At 54.8% G+C, this 19,347-nt stretch overlaps 1 protein-coding gene across 1 annotated transcript in view; it reads left to right on the top strand.

The window, feature by feature from the left end:
• TNS3 (tensin 3) overlaps positions 1 to 19,347 on the top strand; it is a 100,810-nt gene that overhangs the window by 40,008 nt on the left and 41,455 nt on the right. Inside the window, exons 9-11 of the mRNA XM_021703727.2 lie at positions 6,646 to 6,818; positions 7,597 to 7,723; positions 7,808 to 7,891. Coding sequence (XP_021559402.2) covers positions 6,646 to 6,818; positions 7,597 to 7,723; positions 7,808 to 7,891 — 384 coding nt within the window. The remainder of the gene's footprint in view (positions 1 to 6,645; positions 6,819 to 7,596; positions 7,724 to 7,807; positions 7,892 to 19,347) is intronic.

The following is a 19,347-nucleotide window of genomic DNA, read 5'->3' as shown; positions in this document are numbered from 1 at the left end:
TGATGATGGTGGTGACGGTGGTGATGATGATGGTGATAATGGTGGAGATGGTGATGATGGCAGTGATGATGGTGATGATGGCAATGATGGTGGTGATGATGATGGTGCTAGTGGTGATGGTGATGATGGTGATGGTGGTGATGGTTGTGATGATGGTGATATGGTGATGATGATGATGGTGGTGGTGATGATGATGAGGGTGGTGATGGTGGCGATGATGGTGATGGTGGTGGTGACCACTAGTGTAATAGGTGTTGATGATGACGGGAACAATTACAGTAAGCACTGTCACTCTGAGTACTTGTGCTGTCCCAGGCATTAGGTTTGAGCTTCTCTGAGTCACCCATATCTTTATGCCTACTGTGGTATATAACCAGAGCTCCCGTCTGCCTGAGTGTGCGTTCTGTGGCTGAGCCCCTGTTCCACTCAACTCTAACTCTGCCACCAGCCAGAAAGCCCCTTTGTGTCCTGGCATTGGTGATGTTTGTCAGTAGAGGGGTGTGGTGCTGGCAGGAAGGGAGATGACTCTCCAAGGACCCATGTGGCTCTGCTGAATTCAGGAGGCTCATCACAGGACAGTGTAGGGAGCCTGTCCCTGCCCACAAGACAGGAAGAGTCGTCCAGAGGTGGCCTGTCAGAAAGCTTTCACCCCGTGAAAGGGGGTGAGTTGTGGGGGGAGTTGGGTTTTGGGGTGTTTCTGTGTCTCTTTGGCTCTCTCAGTCTGCTCTGACACCCTGGCTGTGTACCCCTCTGTGCAGTCCGGCACATAGGTAGGTTTCTCGGGTCACATCCTTTAAGTGGGGAGACTTTGCCTGATGATACCCAGGTAGCAAAGGAAATGACTCAATCTGTAAAATGTAAGATCCCATGGATGGCAGGAAGCCAGCTCCGTTTTTCTCATCCCTCCAGGGCTCCTTGCTTCACGTTGCCAAATATTTTGTTCGTGTTACATCAACCCCAGCCCACAATGACAGGATCCTGGCAGACCTCCCATTGTGTTTGTGGGCCCCTGCTTCCGGCATTCTTCATGTTCGTCTACAGACGTGGACATCCACCGCGTTAATACTCAATTGAGTCAGGGAACTCGTTTATACTCAGGGGAATTCAGAGCAATGAGAAGGAGCAGCTCTTATTTTAAGTAGGCTCCATGCCCAGCGTGGAGCCCAAGGTGGGGCTTGAACCCACGACCCTGAGATCAAGACCTGAGCTGAGATCAAGAGTCGGACGCTTCCCCCACTGAGCCACCCAGGTGCCCTGAGAAGTAGCAACTTTAAATCATTGATTCTGGATAGCCCATCCATTGAAGTTAGATGTTAAACCCCAACCAAAGGGATCTAGCATGAGAAGGGGAGGGTATGTGGGTGCTCAGAAACAGCCTGACATCATTGCCCTGCGCACCTTGTTTTCCATGGGAGAGACCCACAGATGTGCAGCAACCCAAGGTCACATCAGCACCAGGACGGCTGCCTCTGAGCAAGTCTGCAAGGCAAGGGGGCCTCAGCAAGAGCCCGGCAGTGGGGCCTTGTCTGTGGAGGTCTGGGAGGGGGCGGCCGCAGCTCCCACGCCCAGAGCAGCCCGATCCTGCATATTAGGAGAAATGGAAGTGCCTGTTGCATTTTGGGTAGTGGGCGACACAGCGCATCCGTGGTGATTTTCTAAAGTCCCAAGTTCAGGGGCGTCTGGATGGCTCAGTCGTTAAGCGTCTGCCTTCAGCTCAGGTCATGATCCCAGGGTCCTGGGATCGAGCCCCGCATCGGGCTCCCTGCTCCGCGGGGAGCCTGCTTCTCCCTCTCCCTCTCCCACTCCCCCTGCTTGTGTTCCCTCTCTCACTGTGTCTCTCTCTGTCAAATAAATAAATAAAATCTTTAATAATAATAATAATAATAATAAAAGTCCCAAGTTCAGTGGCTTGTGCAGTGCACGTTGCAGTCAAGCTCATCCCCATTAGCGGTCAGTCCTGTCTCCCAGCCCTGGCCCCTGGCCGCCCCTAATCTGCCTTCCAACTCTGGGTTTGCCTATGCTGGGCATTTCATCTAAATGGAATTGTACGACGTGCGTCTGATTTCTTTCACTGAGCATCTGCTTTTCCACGCTCATCCAGGTTGTAGCGTGTGTTAGAGCTTTATTCCTGTGTAAGGCTGAATTGTATTCCACAGGGCGAGTGGACACAGTATGTACGTCCATTCATCCGGGCGTGGGTACTGTGAACATCCATGTACAAGTGTTTGTCTGAATGCGTTCGGTTCTTTTTTGTTTTTTAAAGATTTTATTTGAGAGAGAGAGAAGGAGAGAGCGCACAAGCAGGGGGAGGGTCAGAGGGAGAAGCAGGCTCCCCGTGAGTGCGGAGCCCCACGTGGGGCTCGATCCCAGGACCCGGGATCATGACCTGAGCCAAAGGCGGACGCTTCACCGACCGAGCCACCCAGGCACCCCTGAATGTTTTTAATTCTTGAGTGGAACTGCCGGGCCACATGGCCCATTTTTGTTTAAGGTGTCGAGGGACCACCCCCTCCATTGTTTGAAAGTTCGCTTTGGAGACCCCCTGGCCTCTGGCGTGGCTGGCTTGTTTCCCAAAGCTCTTGCCGTGGGTGTGCTAAGAACAGGTTGGTCCACACGGATGTGACCCCCTAATGGACACATGCACCGTCACTTACGGACAGCTGTCGTTTGTTTAACCCGTGGGTAGAGGGTGGTAAGGTCCTCTGTGTCGGGATAGAGAGGTCATGACATCTCTAGCTGGGGTGGGCCTCGGGGTCATAGCTCTAGTCTTCATTTCTCCTCATAGCCCATCAGCCAGCTGGGCCTGCGGCCGCACCTGCCCACATCACCATCCACTGAGGGTGGTCCTGAAGGTGGACGGCTCTGATGACAGTCCTAGGTCAACGGTATGGTTGTGGGGCATCTGGGTGGCTCAGTCGGTGAAGCATCTGCATTCGGCTCAGGTCATGATCTCGGGGTCCTGGGATCGAGCCCTGCATCGGGCTCCTTGCTCGGCGGGGAGCCTGCTTCTCCCTCTCCCACTCCCCCTGCTTGTGCTTGCTCTCTCCCCCGCCCAACAAATAAATAAATGAAATCTTTAAAAAAAAAAAAAAAGCTACAGTTGCTAAAAGATGATGTGTTTGAGGAGCAGGCCAGCAAGATCTAGTGGTTTGGGGAGGGGAAAGATCATTCAAAGGGAAAATAAATTCAAAGACGTAGGAGGGACCCGAAGCCAGGCACCAAGCTCTGCTGATAATGTGTCTTCAGTGAGTCGGGTAGCGATCTTGCCTTTTGGTTGCTGTGTGGCTTCTTACATTTTGCTTGAAGTCATATCTGAGTTTGAGTAAGTGGTGGGAGGAGGGTCGCCAACCTTTCCTACGTTGGAAGGTCAGCCTTCTAGCTTTTTGGACATATCCTTTCCCTTTTAAGCGCGCCTTTGGGGAAGAAATGCGACCTAACCAAGCATTTCAGTGTTTCCCAGTGAAAAGGATTTGCAGTTTTGCAATCCCAAAGACAGGCTTGCCTTCCTCAGCCCCCTGGCTTCATTGTGCCAGTGACAGCCCACTCCCACGGGCTCCCCTGGCGCTGGGATGGGTCCGGGGGGCGGGGCGGGCGGTGGACAGGGCTAGGCATTTCTAACAAACGTCTCCTGGCTCTTCGCGAATATACCCTGCAGGTGGCAGGGACGGGCCACCCCTGTGGCAGCTTAGGGAGAAATAAAGCTCCTCGAGCCATTCTGGGAACATTTAAGCTGGGCAGGTGGGCTTTTCACTTTCACTGTCACGCTGAGCAGATCCTTCGCCCTCTCCCACCCTCTCTTGAGAAGCTGCACGTGTCCAGTTGAATGAGCTGAACTCGGGAGGCCTCCCAAAACCGCGGGGCAGTGTTTGGCCATTGTTTGTCTTCACTCCTAGGAATGCGAGGGAGTTTCCAGAACCCACTGTGCATGCTTCTACGATGCAGCACTTCATTCTTCCACGGTTGTATAAAGATAAATAAATAGCTTCAGGGCACTTTGCCTTCTAGTGGCCCAGATGGAAGACAAAGGTTGTGTTCTCAGGGGTTTCCATCGACACTCAAGGGCCGGAGTCTGTCCCCTTGGCTACACAGAGCAGTCACCTGGGAACGTTACCAGATGTGGAGACGGCGTCCTCCTCCGGAGGGCCGGCTTGGGTTGGCCTGGGCGGGAATCGAGCGTCAGAATTATTTTAAATGCCCCCCCATACGTGGAACTCCGGGCTTGAAACCTGCGTCTGTGCTCAGCGTGGTCATGAGTTTGGGGGCCCTTGGGAAGTTGTTAAAAAAATGCCAGGCTCTGGGCCTCAGTCCCAGGGAAGGGGTGAGGTCTGCGTGCCGGGAATTTCAATGCCATGCTAATGTGCGGCCAAGTTTGAGAACTGTTGTTCTGTACTTGGGGTTCTGCCTGGGCGTGCACCCTGCTCACCTGGAGGGCTGACCCCCGCTCGCTGAGGCGGGAGAGCCCCGCCTGAAGGTGGTTCGGATATGACCCGTTTCCAACCCCGTTGTGGAATTTGGAAGCTGTTCGGGAGTCTCGTGCCGGGGACCAGGGTGGTGACGCCTGGTCTGGGCTGTATTTCGACAGCGCAGAGGAGGGGCTGGGACCCCAGCTTGTGAGTTGTCAAGCTCCTCACCTGTGGACAAGATCAGACAGTCCCCTCGAGAGGTCTGAATCGCCCTCGTGGAGTGTAAGGAAGATACAACGATCGGTGTATTTACAAACAGGTGCAGACTTGCCAAGGGGCTTCTGGTTTTTTTTCTTTTTAATCCAGTTTTTTAGTGAGTAATCTGAGCAGGTCACATCCTGCACCTCTGTTGACTCAGTGGCAAATTGGTTGGTGACCACCATGCTGATCTCCCAGGTCAGGCTGAATTTAGTCCTGGTGCCAAGAGCTCTGTGGGCACCCCACGGTCTTGGCCTGAATCCTCGGCTTCCGTAGGGGCTCAGTGGGGGCGTCCGGGTACCCGAGACGAGGACTGTCCTCAGCACCTGGTAATTTCCCTGCCCTGGCCCTCACCACACCTTCTGGTGACGGCTGGTGTAAGTTGCATCCACCATAGACCGGTGACTCGGCGTGCTGGGGGCTTCTGTCCTGGTGCTGTGAGCTCTGCGGGGCCCAATCACAGCCAGGCTCCATCCCTACATGTCCCCTGAATGGCCGAGTGACCCAGCCTGCAAACTCCTGCACCCCACACTGAATCCGAGCCTCCCGGAGCCTGGCTAAGGCTGAGCTGACCCAAGGTTTGCAGGCTCAGCGGGCTATCCTGTCCTTGAACCCCAGCACCGCCCCTTCCCTGGGAATAGTGAATTTGCAAAAATGAGACACGCGGGTGTTTGGGAAAGGCAGCAAAGGGGCCTCCCGGGAACACCTGCCCCTCTGTAAGCCTGGGGAGGGGAGCCCCAAGGCCCAGGGTGTGTGGTGTCCTGTGGCAGGAGGAGAGGAGACCAGTTGAAGACCTGTGAACGCCCAGCAGAAGGGCCGTTGGGGTCAACGGGAGGGACAGGCTCACAGCGCTCGGCAGAGGAAGACCGACCTGGCCCGACCCTCTGTGGGGACTGGGATTGTGGGTGGTGGATGCGCAGGTCACCGGGGGTTTTTGCGGATTTTGTGGTCCTGGGTTGCCGTGTTTTCTGCATTGATTCCAACGTCCTCTGTGACTGTGTGGGGCTGCTGAGGTCCCGGTGTCTTGGCTACTGGCTGGGAAGCAGCAGGGAGCAGGTGCATCTTAGCAGGTGGGCGGAGAGGGGCAGGGGTGTGTCTGAACAGGGGTGTAGGGCTGGGGCTGTGCAGGGAGGGATGGGGATGGGGGTGTCCGGGGCTCAGCACCCAGGCCCGTGGCCTGTGGGATGCCCCCAGAGGGAGCCTAGGGCTTGTTCCCCCTTCTCCCCGTGGTCCTTCCCAGAACGGACCCCTCCCCATGGAGGGCTGAGTGCACCCATTGTGCTGCTTTAGCTCGAGCCTTTCCTGCCTTCATTTGGTCTGTTTCCCTCTTTCCCGGATGTGACTTCTTCATTGAAAAAGAAAAACGGGGACACGGCCAGATGGAGGTAGCCGATTCTTTAATACAGTTCGGAGAATAGGTTTGAAGTATTTCACTCTTCAACTCAAGTGAAGTCCAGGCATCTTGTTTTTCTGACTTTAAAAGTGATACATATCAGAGCACAGACCGCGGTCCAGCGTCGCGGCCGCCAAAAGGCCACCAAAAATCCTCCGTGCACACTCAGTGAGGGGAGGGCGGGCTCCATCCTGACCTCAGGGTCTCGCCCTTGTGCTTCTTGAGCACCTGCTGTGTGCGAGGCACCGGGAACCAGATGCACACAGATCCCTCCTGGGAATGATGCTGGGAGAAGCGGGAAATGAACAAAAGTGGGTTCTGATCGTGACAGGCTGGGACATCACACTCCGTGACAGAAGCCAGAGAGCAGAGGACACCCGGTGGATGATTCCGTTTATAGGAAACGTCCAGAACCGGCAAGACCAGAGGTCGCCAGGGGCGGGGGGAGGGGAACGGGCAGTGGTTGCTGTAATGTTCTGGAACTAGAAGAAATAAGAGTGTCAATTTGGGAAATTGTAGTCAGGTTTTAATTAAGGCCTCTGTCCTCTGCTGTGGGAAAAGCACCTGCAGCCCACGCGTTTCTCCTGTCAGGCTCCTCGGGGGACGAGCCGCTGGGCGGAAGGTTCCGGAAGCTGAGCCTCGGGCAGTATGACAACGATGCTGGGGGGCAGCCGGCCTTCTCCAAATGTGGATGGGGAAACACCCCCGGTGCGGACCAGGCCACAGGTCTGGCACCTTTCCTGTCTCCAGCAGACGCCAAGGAGGTAGGCACCACCCCTTGAGCTGGACCAGCGCCCTTCCCGATCACGGTCCCGTTACCACCCCGCCTCCCTCCCGTCTCGCAGGCAGGGGTGTGGTTGGGAGAGCCCAGGTGTGCAGCCCTACCCAGAAGGCATGGCGTGGCCACCGTGGGCTCCGTTGGGCCTCTGCTCCTGGACTGCGTGATGGGGGGAGGCGGGAGCATGCAGGTGGCTCACGGGTCCACGGCGGTGGCCAAGGGGACACGGACTTCCCCAAGGTCTTGGGCCGCGGGAGGGAAGCGGGAAGAAAGTGGGTCAGCGTGGCTGTGGGCCCCGTGGTGGGATCCACGGAGTGTCTTCTAGGCTTTCATCAGAACGCAGTAAGATAGGTCGAACCCCGAATGATGGGCCCGTCCCCATTCGTGTTTTCATTGTGGTCGAGGCAGAAAGTGGGAGCCCAGAATAGCTTAGAAAAGTGATACCTGGATAAATCCTTCTGTGTTTTTCTCTGTGTTGTGGTCCCACTGCCTGTGAGCACACACACCACAGGCAGGGATGATTTTATCCTGTTCTCCACCGGGTGCCCGCCTCCCCACGGCCAGGCCATCTCTGCTGGCTCCGCGCGGTAGCAGGTGGATGGACCGTGGGGACTCCCTCTTCCTTTGAGTTGTTGAAGCTCTTGCCAGTGGCCGCCAGTGCCAGGGCCGTGCATGGGGACCCGGCCCCCTGTCCCCGCACCGTGGGTCAGCCCGGGCCCACCGTCAGGAGGTGGCCTTCACCCGACTCCCTGTGCCAATTCCAGACGGTGGCCGCCGCGTACCCCCCAGACCCCAACGGGATCAGCAGCAGGACCTTCGCTCCAACCAAGGGTGGCTCTGACTCGGCCTCTCCCACGCCAGCGTTTCCCGTGTCTCCAGAAACACCGTATGGTAAGCCAGAAGCCAGGCCTGCAGCGGACAGCGGCACCCCTTCGGGGAGGACACGGCAACAGAACTTCGCTCTTTCTTTTCCAGTGACGACAGCCCCACATTATCCGCCGTTCACCCCACCTGGGCTGCAGGGGGGCAGCGCCGGCGGTCTGTACAGAGGAGCTCACGGTAAGAATCCTGCCTTTCCTCCTCTCCAGCATCTCATGCAGACGTGTTTCTGTGGGCGCCACATCTCGGACGCCTCCGAAGTGAGGAGGGCTCTTGCCCGGGGCGTGCGGCCCGCTGGGGGTTAACCGCAGCCTGCATCTTGCGGGCGCACTTCTGTGTATCCTCACGTCTGCCCAGCGGGCAAGGGGAAGGGTCGTGGGCGCTCGGAGCACAGTGTCCATGGTTTCAGCTCCTCCTACTGTTTCGTGGAGCTGGAAGAAGAAGCTGGAATGCCTGCCCTGCCCTTTACAGAGGAACTGGGGCTTGCGGGGTCAGCGAGCTCTCTGCTCTGTGCTTCAGGGCCGCCTGAGACCCCCGCCCATGGTCCTGGATCTCCCCAGGGGGTGACGACCTCTGGGATGGGTGTGCTGCGGCCCTTGCACACTTCCCCATCCTCGGCATGGTGCTCGAGTGCCCACGGCCCAGGGGAGGGGACAGCAACCGGCAGCAGCCATGGGGCCAGTCCGCATCCCTTCCTGGGGGCATCCCCCTCTTGCCTTGAGGGCCAGGACAGCCTGACCTCAGGCACGGGGAGAGGGGATGGAGCCGAAGCCCTCTGTGCATGTAAAACCTTTCTTCTCTGTGCTTGTAGATTCTTTCTGGTGCTGCCTCTCTGGGGAAGGCCCGTGAGGGTTCTGTGAGGGGCCATCAGGCACCCGGTGGGGGTCGTAGTGACGACAGCTGGTGCCACGTCCCTTCTTTCCCCAGAGAAAACCAGATCTGTGTGTCGTTTACAGGAAGGGCTGTCCTTCTCGCAAAGGTGGCTTTCATCAGAACGCAGTAAGATGGCTTTAGACCATACACGCTTCTCTTTACTCGCAGAGCGGAGCGGTTAAACCGCGGCCTCCCTTGGCAGGGGGTGGGGTGGGGGGTGGGGCTGACACATGGGCAAAGGGAGGGTGTGCAGTATGGTTGCATGAGTTTGTGCACTCTGGAAGCGTCCACGGGAGGAGACGCCTGTCCCAGCGTGTGTCAGCGTGGAGACGCACTCACAACGTCGCGTGTCTGTTCTGCACTGGAACCATGTAGGTGGCAGCAAACACAGGGACACGGCTTCTGCCTCCACTCGTCCCCCTCCTCCTCCCTGAGCCGACCACGTGTTTAGACCAGCTTTGTGCGACACATGCTGGTGATGGCCGTGGGACAGGGATGATGAGCCCAAGGAAAGAAAATACCAGAACAAACCTTCAGAATGTAGGCCCAGCAGAGCGCGAGGGCCCTGCTTGCGTGGGGCGGTCCCGCGTGCTGGGCGCACCCCGGGCGGTGACTGCAGGAGCTCATGTGTAGATGACATTTGCCCCATGGTCTTCACAGCATGATTTCTCTCCTCTTGTGGTCACATTACAGGGGGCGCTGTCCCTGTCGTCCCACTCACAGGTGGGGAAACGGACACAGAGAAGTTCAGCATACTGCCCGAGCCACACAGCAGGCAGGGGGCAAAGCCAGGACTACACGCCGGTCAGCCTCACCCCCCAGCCAGGGGCGTTTTGTTCCACATTGTCAGGTAGACAGGGCCTGGATTTAAGTCCGGTCATGGAATAACTGTGCCTCTCATAGTTAGTGACCCTCTGATCCTGTTTCCTCGTCTACCAATACAAGAATGCCTCATCTGTGACCAGCGTGCAGGGGTGGGGTGGGATGTGTTAGGCATCTAACGTAGTGCCTGGCTCTGTGTCATTTGGCACCAGGTGCCACCGTGTGTATACATGAGAGTATTTCCTTTGAATCCCTGTCAGGAGGGTGGCGTTGGCCTCCTCGCATGGAGTAGACCTAGCCTTCCCTGTCCCTCCGCCCCCCGAGAAGTACAGCCGCACACCTGGCGGTATGTCAAACAGATGCCAGAAGGCTGAGCCCTGGAGGAAAGAAGCAGACTGACCGTGGCCCCAGGACCACGGAACCTGGATGGACCACATCCTGGGCCGTGGAACAGGCTTCTGCAGAACAGAGAGAATGGATGCCATGCAGGGAATCCAACCAGAAACCAGTGACAGGAAGGTAACAGGAAAATGTCCAAATGCCTGCAAATGAAGTGGCACTCTTGCAAATAATCCATGGGCCCAAGAGAAGATCTCACGGGAAATCACAAAGTATATTGAAATGAATAAAATGAAAGTAAAATATTTCACAAGTGGTAGGACAGAGCTCAGACAGAGCTGAGAGAAACACTCATGACAGTAAACATATACATTGGAAAAGGAGAAAATCTGAAATTAAGAGTAACCCAAAGATGGCCAGAAGGAAGAAAATATTGAAAATACAAGCAGAAGTCACTGAAATTATGAACAAGGAAATAATAGAAAAAATAAATGAAAAAAGAGCGGGTTCTCGGAGATGATCGAGAGAGTTGGCCAATCTCTCAGAGGAGGGACAAAAAATAGGGAAGAGACAAATTGCTAATACCAGGAATGAAAGGGGCCCCTCACCGAGCACCCTGCAGATAGGAAGAGGATGACAGCGCCACACACAGTGGTTCACGGTGAGCTTGCACTGGGACACTCTTCCAGTGTGAAGTAGACACTTGGAATGCCTGGTAGCTAGTGAGGAAATTGACTCATAAGGTATACATTTTGCCCCCAAAGCAATCTCCAGGCCCCGATGGTTTCATTGGTGAATTCAACCAGACATGTAAAGAATTAACACTAATTCTACACAACCCCTTCCAGAAACTAGAAGGAGAGGGAACGTATCCCAGTTCATTCCATGGAGGCAGTGTTACCCTGGTACTAAAATCAGACAAAGGCAACAAAAAGGGAACAATAGGCCTTTATCCCTTATGAACAGACACAAAATTCTTTAACCAAACCCAAGGAAATCGAATAATAGTGTATATAAAAAATTACACACTTTCACCAGGTGGGATTTACTCTAGGGATGCAAAGCTCTTTTGATATTTCACAATCTGTCAGTCACCCATCATATTTAATGGATAAAGAAGAAAAAAGCCATATGATTTTAGATCAATAGATGCAAAGAAAAAAATTTTTTTGACAAAATTCACATCTGTTCTGACTAAAAACTCGCAGCAAAACAGCACAGAGGGGACCTTCCTCAACCTATAGAAAGAATCTACTAAAACCCTGCAGCTCATGCATAATGCTGAAAGTTCTACAGGATCGTCATGCAAGAAAAGGAGATACAAGACCACAGAGTGGAAGGGAAGAAATAAAACTATCCCTTTTTGCAGATTTGTGATTTATCTATGCGGAAAATTCCAAGGAATCTACAAAAAAAGCCTCCCAGAACAAATAAGGGGCATCAGCTGGTTGTAGGACACAGGAGATACACACAAAAATCAATTATATTTCCATAGACTAGCAGTGAATGTGTACAGACCTAAGTTAAATATACAGTGTTGTTCCTGATAGATCAAAAAAGCAAAATAATAAGGTGTAAACCTAAGAAAACATGCAAGACTCATTCATTGAAAACTCCACAGTGTCAGTGGAAGAAATCAAAGATCTAAATAAATGGAGTAGCATACCATGTTCATGGATTGGAAGACCCTGCTGAAGAGGTCAGTTCTTCTCAAACTGATGTATAGTTTTAACACAGTTCCTATCAAAATCCCAGCAATAATTTTTATATAGACAAGATACTTTTAAAATTTATATGGGACTGCAAAGGAAGGAGACCAGCTAAAACAATTTTGAAAAAGAACAAAGTAGTAGGCATGGATTGACTACTTTCCAGACTTTCTAGGTAACCACGGTAATCAGGACTGTGTAATGTGGGGCAAAGGACAGACACAAGACCAGTGAAACAGAATGGGAAACCCAAAAACACACCCACACAAATTTGCCCAACTGATTTCTTTTGGAAAATGTGCAAAGCAAGTCGATGAAGGAGAAACTGTCCTTTCAACAAATGGCGCTCACCGTCAAAAAAAAAGAAAATCAACCAAAGTCTTGTATCTTATACTAGAATTAACTTAAAAGAGATCATAAACAAATATAAAACTGTGAAACTTTAAGGAAAAACACATAGCAGAAAATCTTTGGGATCCAGGCTACTCAAGAGTTATTAGACTAGCACCCAAAGTGCAATCCATAAAAGGGAAAATTGATGAAGTAGGACTTCATCAAAATTGAAAGAATTTTCTATAGGAGGAACCTGCTAAGAGGTGAAAGGGCAGACAGACCGCAGACCAAGAGAAAATTTTGCACTCCAAACACTCGGCAGTAAAGAAAGAAACAACCCTATCAGAAAGCAGGTAAAAGCCAGGAGGAAACCTCTTACTGAACAAGATGGACAGACGGCAGATGAGTACATGAAAGACACCCAGCGTCATTACCGCCAGGGAAATGCAAGCAATCACTACGGACCCAGCATAACGGGTAAAATAAAAAACAGTTTCAACACCAAGAGCTGGTGAGGATGTGGAGAAACTGGAACTCTCCTGTCCTGCTGGTGGGGGTGGGACACTGTGCAGCCTTTCCATGGGAGACAATCTGGCACTTTCTTACAAAAAACCTACACGTGCTAATATATGTGATTTGACAAGGAACCCTGAGTTTTTATCCTAAAGAAATAGATTGACACTCGCACCAAAGCCTGCACCCCGGTGTTTATAGGGCATCTCTGTATAATTCCTGACCTCTGCGTATGAATCCAGAATGACCTCAGACTCTCAAGTTCAGTGTTAGTCCCATTGGGGGAGCTAGTGGGGGTGTGGTTGAAACAGTGTTGGCTGCCAGTTGGACAAGCTGGGTGGAGTCTCCGTGGAGCTTTATCGTACTGTTCTGCCTACTTCTGGGTGTGTGTGGGGTTTTATATGATGAGGAGTTAAAGTATAAATCTGGGAGCCCTTGGTGGTGAGTAAATGTGGGTGCGGTCCACACGTGTGCACGGGGCACTCTCGTTCACCAGCCCTGTCCTCTTGTGGGTGCAGTGCGTATAAGCAGGGACCGGTCCAGGGATCCCACACTGGGGAGAACCAGTTCCTGCTGGTTGTTTGCCTGGTGAGGAGGTCTGGAGTTTGAAGGGCGAGCAGGGTTCAGTACGCGCTAACTAGGCTAAGGGAGAAATCGAAGCTGTCTGACTTTTTGCTGTTCGCGTTACGGTCTCAGTCACATCAGCGCACAGTTAGTGCAACACCTCACTGCATAGGACCCCTCCCTTTGCTGCGTCAAAGATAACGGGGTGTCAGCTGAGTCCCAATCAACCCACCAGGTTACTTCGGGAACAACCCACAAGACAGGTGTCGGAGAAAGAGAGGCGGACACCAGCCGAAGGGGGGAAAGCCATGCTGCAGGTGAGCAGCAGAGACCCCAAGCAAAGGGACAGGTCAGCGGATGGAAAGTTCCTAAAATGGGTGTCAGGGGGAGGGGGATTCTTGCTAAACTGGCCCAACAGGATTCTTGCTGCAGAAGGGCAGAAGCTGGGTGGGCTGGGTAGGGATGACTTTGCAGAATCCTGGCTAAGACAGGGCCCTCCAGGGACAGACGTCCAAGGCCAAGGTCGAGGCCTCGTGGAGAAGGGGCTCCCAGGACCCTGACTCTGGGGGCAGTGCGTGTCCTCTGCTACCCGGCCCCCGTGTACTCTGTTCTGGTTTCCTCCAGGTCCTCTGGCCACCTAGGTTCAGTGCCAGGTGTCCCCGGAGCCTGCCTGGCCCGCCCCCTGCCTTGAGCCCCTCACATCCACCCCTCACCAGAAACAAGCCTCTCTGCACTGAACAAGCAGAAGAATCAGGAAGCATGCCCAAGGGTGCCCAGGTGTAGAAACAGATGCTGGAATGAGAAGCCAAGTTCCCGGGGAGTGGGGGTGGGTGTCAGAGCTGGGACTGCCCCTCCCTGACCCGCTGTGCGGACCCCCAATAAGCTCCTCTTTCAGCGCCAGCTCCAGGACAGCGAGGGACCTTTAAACACTTACCCAAACAGTCAGCCTTTAAATAGGAATTCAAATACTGTTGAATTCTCCCAAAGGTGCTGGTAATGGAAGGATTGGGGACGGGATGGGCACCATGGGGCAGGTGGGGCCATGAGCTGGACCCAGGAGGGCGTGCTGCAGGGTTTTCTGTCTGACAGAGTGAGCCCTGTGAGGACGGAGACCCACAGGTCTGACTCACCCGGGACCCTCCAGCGCGAGCCTGGGTAGTCGGTGTGTTCAGTGCATCCCTGACCCGCCTGGCTTGCGCCCCGGGAAACGCGCGCATGCAGGGACACCATCCTTAGACTTGTCAGCAATTCCAGATCTGAGCCTGTGATACTGGGATTTCTAGTAAGACAGATTTGGTTTCCGTGCCCTTTGCCAGCACCAGGCCCTAAAAGCCTTGGAATTCCCTAAGGGAAGGAGCAGAAAGGTGTCTCTTGTGAGGCTGACCAGGTGATGTTTGGGAAGCACCTGAGGGTGGGGTCTGGTTGCCAGGGGAACCGACCACGTGGTTACAGGCTGGGCCCTCTCAGCCCCACCCCCTGACCTCGGGAGGGGCGGGGCTGCAGGTTGAATCCATCACCAATGGCCAATGATTTCATCAGTCATGTCCTTGTAACGAAACCCCCATAAAATCCCAAAAGGACGGGGTCTGGAGAGCTCCTGGGTTGGTGAGCATGTGGAGAAGTGGGGACCATGGGCCCTGTTGGGGCGGGGCATGGGAGCCCCGCGCCCCCTGCCCAGAGCCCGCCCTGAGCAGCTCTTGTGTCTGTTCCTGAGTTAACCCTTTATAACAAACCGGTGATCTAGGGAGTAAACCGTCTGCCTGAGTTCTGTGAGCTGCCCCAGCGGCTTCATCAAACCCAGGGAGGGGTCGTGGGGACCTCTGGTCTGTGGCTGGTGGGTCAGAACCCAGGTGACAGCCTGCACGTGGGGGAGGGCGGTGCTGGGGGACCGACTGTGTCGGGGTAGATGGTGTCAGGGTCGAGTTGAATTGTGGGGGCCCAGCCGGCTTGGGAGGGCTGCGTGGTGGGGTGCAGAACCTTTTAAAGCCTCAGTAGGAAATGTGCTTCTTGAAAACAGGAAAGTTGTAAGAGTTTCAGTGAGGGGGTGGTTTAATCGCAAGCCTCATATAGGAAAGAGAGAAAGATGAAGGTCAGAATATCAGTTATTCCATCTTTTCTGACATGAGACTGAGCCTTGATATTCGCCACGTAAGTGGGAAATAATGAAGGAATGTTTCGTCACAAAATTTGTCTCTGATGTACGTCAGCTTCGAATTTGATCTGGGAGAGATTCGTTCAGTTGAGGTGAAATCCACAGAACGTGAAACCCGCTGGGAACGTGAACAGCTCAGGGCTGGCTAGTGTAGTGTGTAGGACCCCAGCTTTGTCAGGTTTCACCCCGCTGTCCTCCGTGATGGCTTTGCAGGTGGTATTTAGAGGCCACCGGGGACGTTGGTCCCTTCACTGGTGGCAATGAAGATGATCGACAGGCAATGTAAGTTTCTTGAAAGAGGACGCCTTTATACTTTATACAGTTTCCATTTTGTCATCACATTGTTCTGGGGAGCGGGGCTGGTCCTTCTGGGGCCCTGGCTGTCACGAGAGCAATGTCCCCTCTCCTGCTGACCAGGAGGGATTCTGATTCCCCGGGGAAGGACGGAGCTCTTGGGGCTTCACCCCAGCCTCGGGTACAAGGGTGTGCTTGCAGCCATTGGGACCCCTTGGAGTTGGTTTCAAATGGGTGACATTTGCCAGAGGGCATATCCAGGACCTTCTTGTTGAGAGAGAGAGCCAGAGAGAGTACTTTGAGCTAATGCTTTATTTTTGTTTAAAAAAAAAATCTGTCGTTCTTCAAAGCTTGACAAATTGTAAAACGCTTCTGCCAGGCGTCCCCTTTCCTTCCTGTACCCGACTCTGCTTTTCTTTTGAAACTTCATGAACTTCTGATGAGAATGTTTATAACAGGGATGAAGGCATGCGCTGAATGTGAGCATGCTGTGATGTTTGCAGACCCCGATGACTTTGCGTCTTGCAGCTCCTGCAGGCAAGCACGTTTGCATAGTCCTGGTAGTGTGTTCACACGTGGAGGGCGTGCATGTGGACCGGCCAGGAGTATCCGTGTCGTGCACGGATGCGTGCCCATGACACCGGGTGCGTGCCGATTGGTGCCGGAGAAGGCCTCCTGGGGACCGTGGACCCCACGTAACTGGTATGGATAAGGCTTGGGTACACCGGCCCCTGAACCCCGGGGCCGCCGATTAGGAAAACGAAGAAAGGAAAGTTGAATGTTTCAAACTATATTTAAAAATCAACGTCCCCGGTGGGCTGCTGGAGTCCATGTGCAGCCGGGCCTGGGAATGAGAGCGTTCATTCACTCGGGTGGAATGTGGCTCTGAAAACACGCCGTGTTGGCCTTCCGTGCTGACACCTCATTCCCAGCAGGCCGGCCTGGAAGTGTCCCCACGTGAGCGGACCGTTTCCCGGCCAAGATGAATGCCGTCCTTTGTGTGCTTGCTTTTGGTTTAGAGGGATCTTTGTTTTTCCCAGTTTATTTGAATCTGCTCATTTCTTCCCCCTCGGGCGGACTGTTCTTGAATCTCAGAGTAGAGGTTCTTCTGTGTTTTCCCTCATTGCGGGGGGGGGCTTGTGCATCCCCCCGTTCTGAGCCCTGCCAGCCAGAGGGCAGGACCAGCCCCAGCCCTTGGGGGACAGGCTCCTGGGGGCCTGAGTTGCCTCCCTGGCGCTCTGCGGTCTGGTTGTGGGACCTCTCAGGACACCTTTTATTTATTCTTTATTTTTTTTAAGTTTATTTATTTGAGCGAGAGAGAGGGCATGAGCGGGGGGACATGCCATCTGCCTCTTACCTGTCGTTCCTGGCTGTGGACCCCCTCCCCGAGCCCTTGGGGGCGTTCAGCTGAGCCCCTGGGTTAGGGTGCGTCCCTGACCCAGAGGGTCCCTGCCCAAACCGCCCTGATTAGGTGAGGAAACACCGTCTTGGGTTTAAATGCCGCCATGTTCCAGCACGTGTTCACACGCACGTGGAATAGCATGCCTGAATCCGTAGTGCATGTGCATATTCCCGGTTAGGCCTAGACTGAGGGATCCTTTGCTTTTGAGCGTTTACTACGAGTCAGGCACTTATACGTGCTTACATAGAGAAAGAGCTGGTTTATAGGAAACCCAGGAGCCAGGGGAATAAGAATTCACTCGTTTGGAGAACATTTCGATGCTCCAACAAGGCCCAGTGTGCTGGGGAGGGGGCGGCTTGTGGGTGAATCTTGCATGCCCTCAGGTGCAGGCGGTCTGACGGGCCGTTGGAGGACCCTGACATTGGGCTACCGTGAAGTCAGACTGTAACTGAGCTTTGTGTTTGCTCTTCATCCTTCATCTGCAAAAGCAGATCATCAGGCTGGATCGGAAGCAGCCCGGAGCACGCCTTCCCAGGTGCTGGCGGGCAGGGGATCCCCGGGAAAGCAGGACCCCCTGAGGATCCATGTCCCCTGGGTGTCCTGTGGAGCTTTCCCGAGACCCCTTAGTTCTGTGTTTCTAGGGCAGAGCCCTTGCTGGAGATCTGCATGCGGGTCACCGGACGTCTCGTCTGTGTGGTCCCAGAGTCCCCTCCACACTCGCGGGAGAAGCCTGCAATCTGCACGAGTGAACCCCTGCCCCCACCCCCCCGCCATCTCAGCACCTTCCCTGTGAGGTTCCCGAACTTCCCTCGCTATGTCATGCACTAAGTCCTCAGACCCATCCTGCAGCTGGCCCAGCCGTCGGGCATTGGATTCGGCTTCACTGGGTGAACCGCAGGCCCCATGAGAATGCGTTGGGCTAGTGGGCACCTTCTGAGCTGAGTGTGCAGAGGGAGGGCAGCTGGGCCACGTCCGCATTTGATCTGTGACCACTGACCTTGGGGTGACCCTGCTGGGGCCCAGCGAGAGTGAGCTCAGGGGTGTCCTTCCGCTGACCCAGGTCCTCTTGCAGAGCAGGGGACAGCAGTTTCAGGGGACAGCTTCTTGACTTCGGAGCACAGCCGTGAGATCGGTTTCTTCCCCGTTGCTACTGCTGAGCATGGAGGAGAGGCAGGCCGGGCAGACACATCTCCAGAAGGTTCTTCGGTGTCTGTAGACTCCCACCCAGGGAGTCTCGGTTGTGGAATGCTTGCACAAAGTTACACAGCAGCAGTGTTTCGGAAAGCGTGTCCTGCTTCCCCTTGACCCTCCCGATGGCTGCCCCACGTCTGTTAGCCCGCGGCGTCCGCCGGGCACCACGGGAAGGGCCCACCCTGAGGAGCGCCTTCCTGGGCCTGGCTGCACGATGATCATCTTCCTTTCTGTTCGGGGAGAGTCGGGCCACGGGAAGGGCCCGTCCATCCGCCAACTAAGGCTGCGCTGGGCTGTGGTCAGACATTTCCGACAGATGCTTTGCTGCCCCTGCTGCAGGCACATAAACAAGCCGGAGGAAGTGCCCTGCACAGACCTGGGGCAGCTGTCCCGGGGCTCTTCCTGGCCAGGAGCTCAGAGAAGTGGCCCCCGGGGTTCCCTCGCATACCCCTGTCCTGTGAGGGGCTCGTACCTGTTTTCTTCCACCACGATGCTGGGATTTGAGGCATGAGTGGGTCTGTGCCTGACCCACGAGGCAGGAGAGGCAAGGGGTGAGTGCCCACTGCGTGTGGTGCTTGATGGGCCTCCACCGAGAAATGCACATCTGCCTCTGGGAGCTTCAGGCTCGAAGGCCGGCTGCGTGCCTCTGCTCTGCTCTACGGACTCGTCACAGTCTGGTTTCAGGCCACGAGGGATGGAGCACATACCTCCATCTGACTGTCGGGGATGGTGTTCCGAGTCATGTAAAAATGCAGGGTCATTTTGAAATGGGCTTTGAAGAGTGTATAGGAGTTCTTCACCAGTTTGTTTTGAGGGGTGGGGCTGTCCTTTTAGATAGAGGGAAGGACATGAACAGACACAAGGGAAGAGAGGAATGTTCAGGAATGCCAGCCGCCTGTTGGTGGAATCGGCCGTCAGCGAGGGGCCCCAGCTAAGAGCCGGAAAGAGACTCGGTAAGGCTGCCGGGTGGGGGGTGTCAGAGTCAGCTGCGTCCAGGAAGAACACCTGCAGGGTTTGAGCTGGAGGAAGGTCCCCGGCTGCCCGGGGCAGGGGTGGAGGGAAGGGCTCAGGCTGGTGGTGGGGGCTCGGTGAGCGGTATGCCCCCATCCAGGGGATCCAAGTAGGCGGGGCGGCGCTGACCAGGGACTCCTGTGGCTGGTGGAGGCCTCTCCGTTGTGAGCAGTGGATCCCAGGGAATCTGGTCCACTTTGGGGGAGGTGGCATTGGAGGGGCGGGTCCTGGGGCAGCAGACCCTGCTGTACGGGGTGGGGGGGGTCCTTCCGTACTCACTGCTTACCCCTTGGCTGATGCTGGCCCCCGGGCTGGACCGGAGCTGGGGAGGGTTTCAGCTGGGGGTTTGCAAGAGGTTAAAGCGGGGAAAAGGGAAAAGGACTGGAGAGGAAGCGGACCGCGCAGTGAGCAGGCGGGGCCGCCCGCGTCTGGA

Source organism: Neomonachus schauinslandi, chromosome 12, assembly GCF_002201575.2.
Source record: "Neomonachus schauinslandi chromosome 12, ASM220157v2, whole genome shotgun sequence".
Taxonomy (NCBI): domain Eukaryota; kingdom Metazoa; phylum Chordata; class Mammalia; order Carnivora; family Phocidae; genus Neomonachus; species Neomonachus schauinslandi.
The sequence above is the reverse complement of the archived record's forward strand: the minus strand, read 5'-3'. Positions and strand labels throughout refer to the sequence as shown.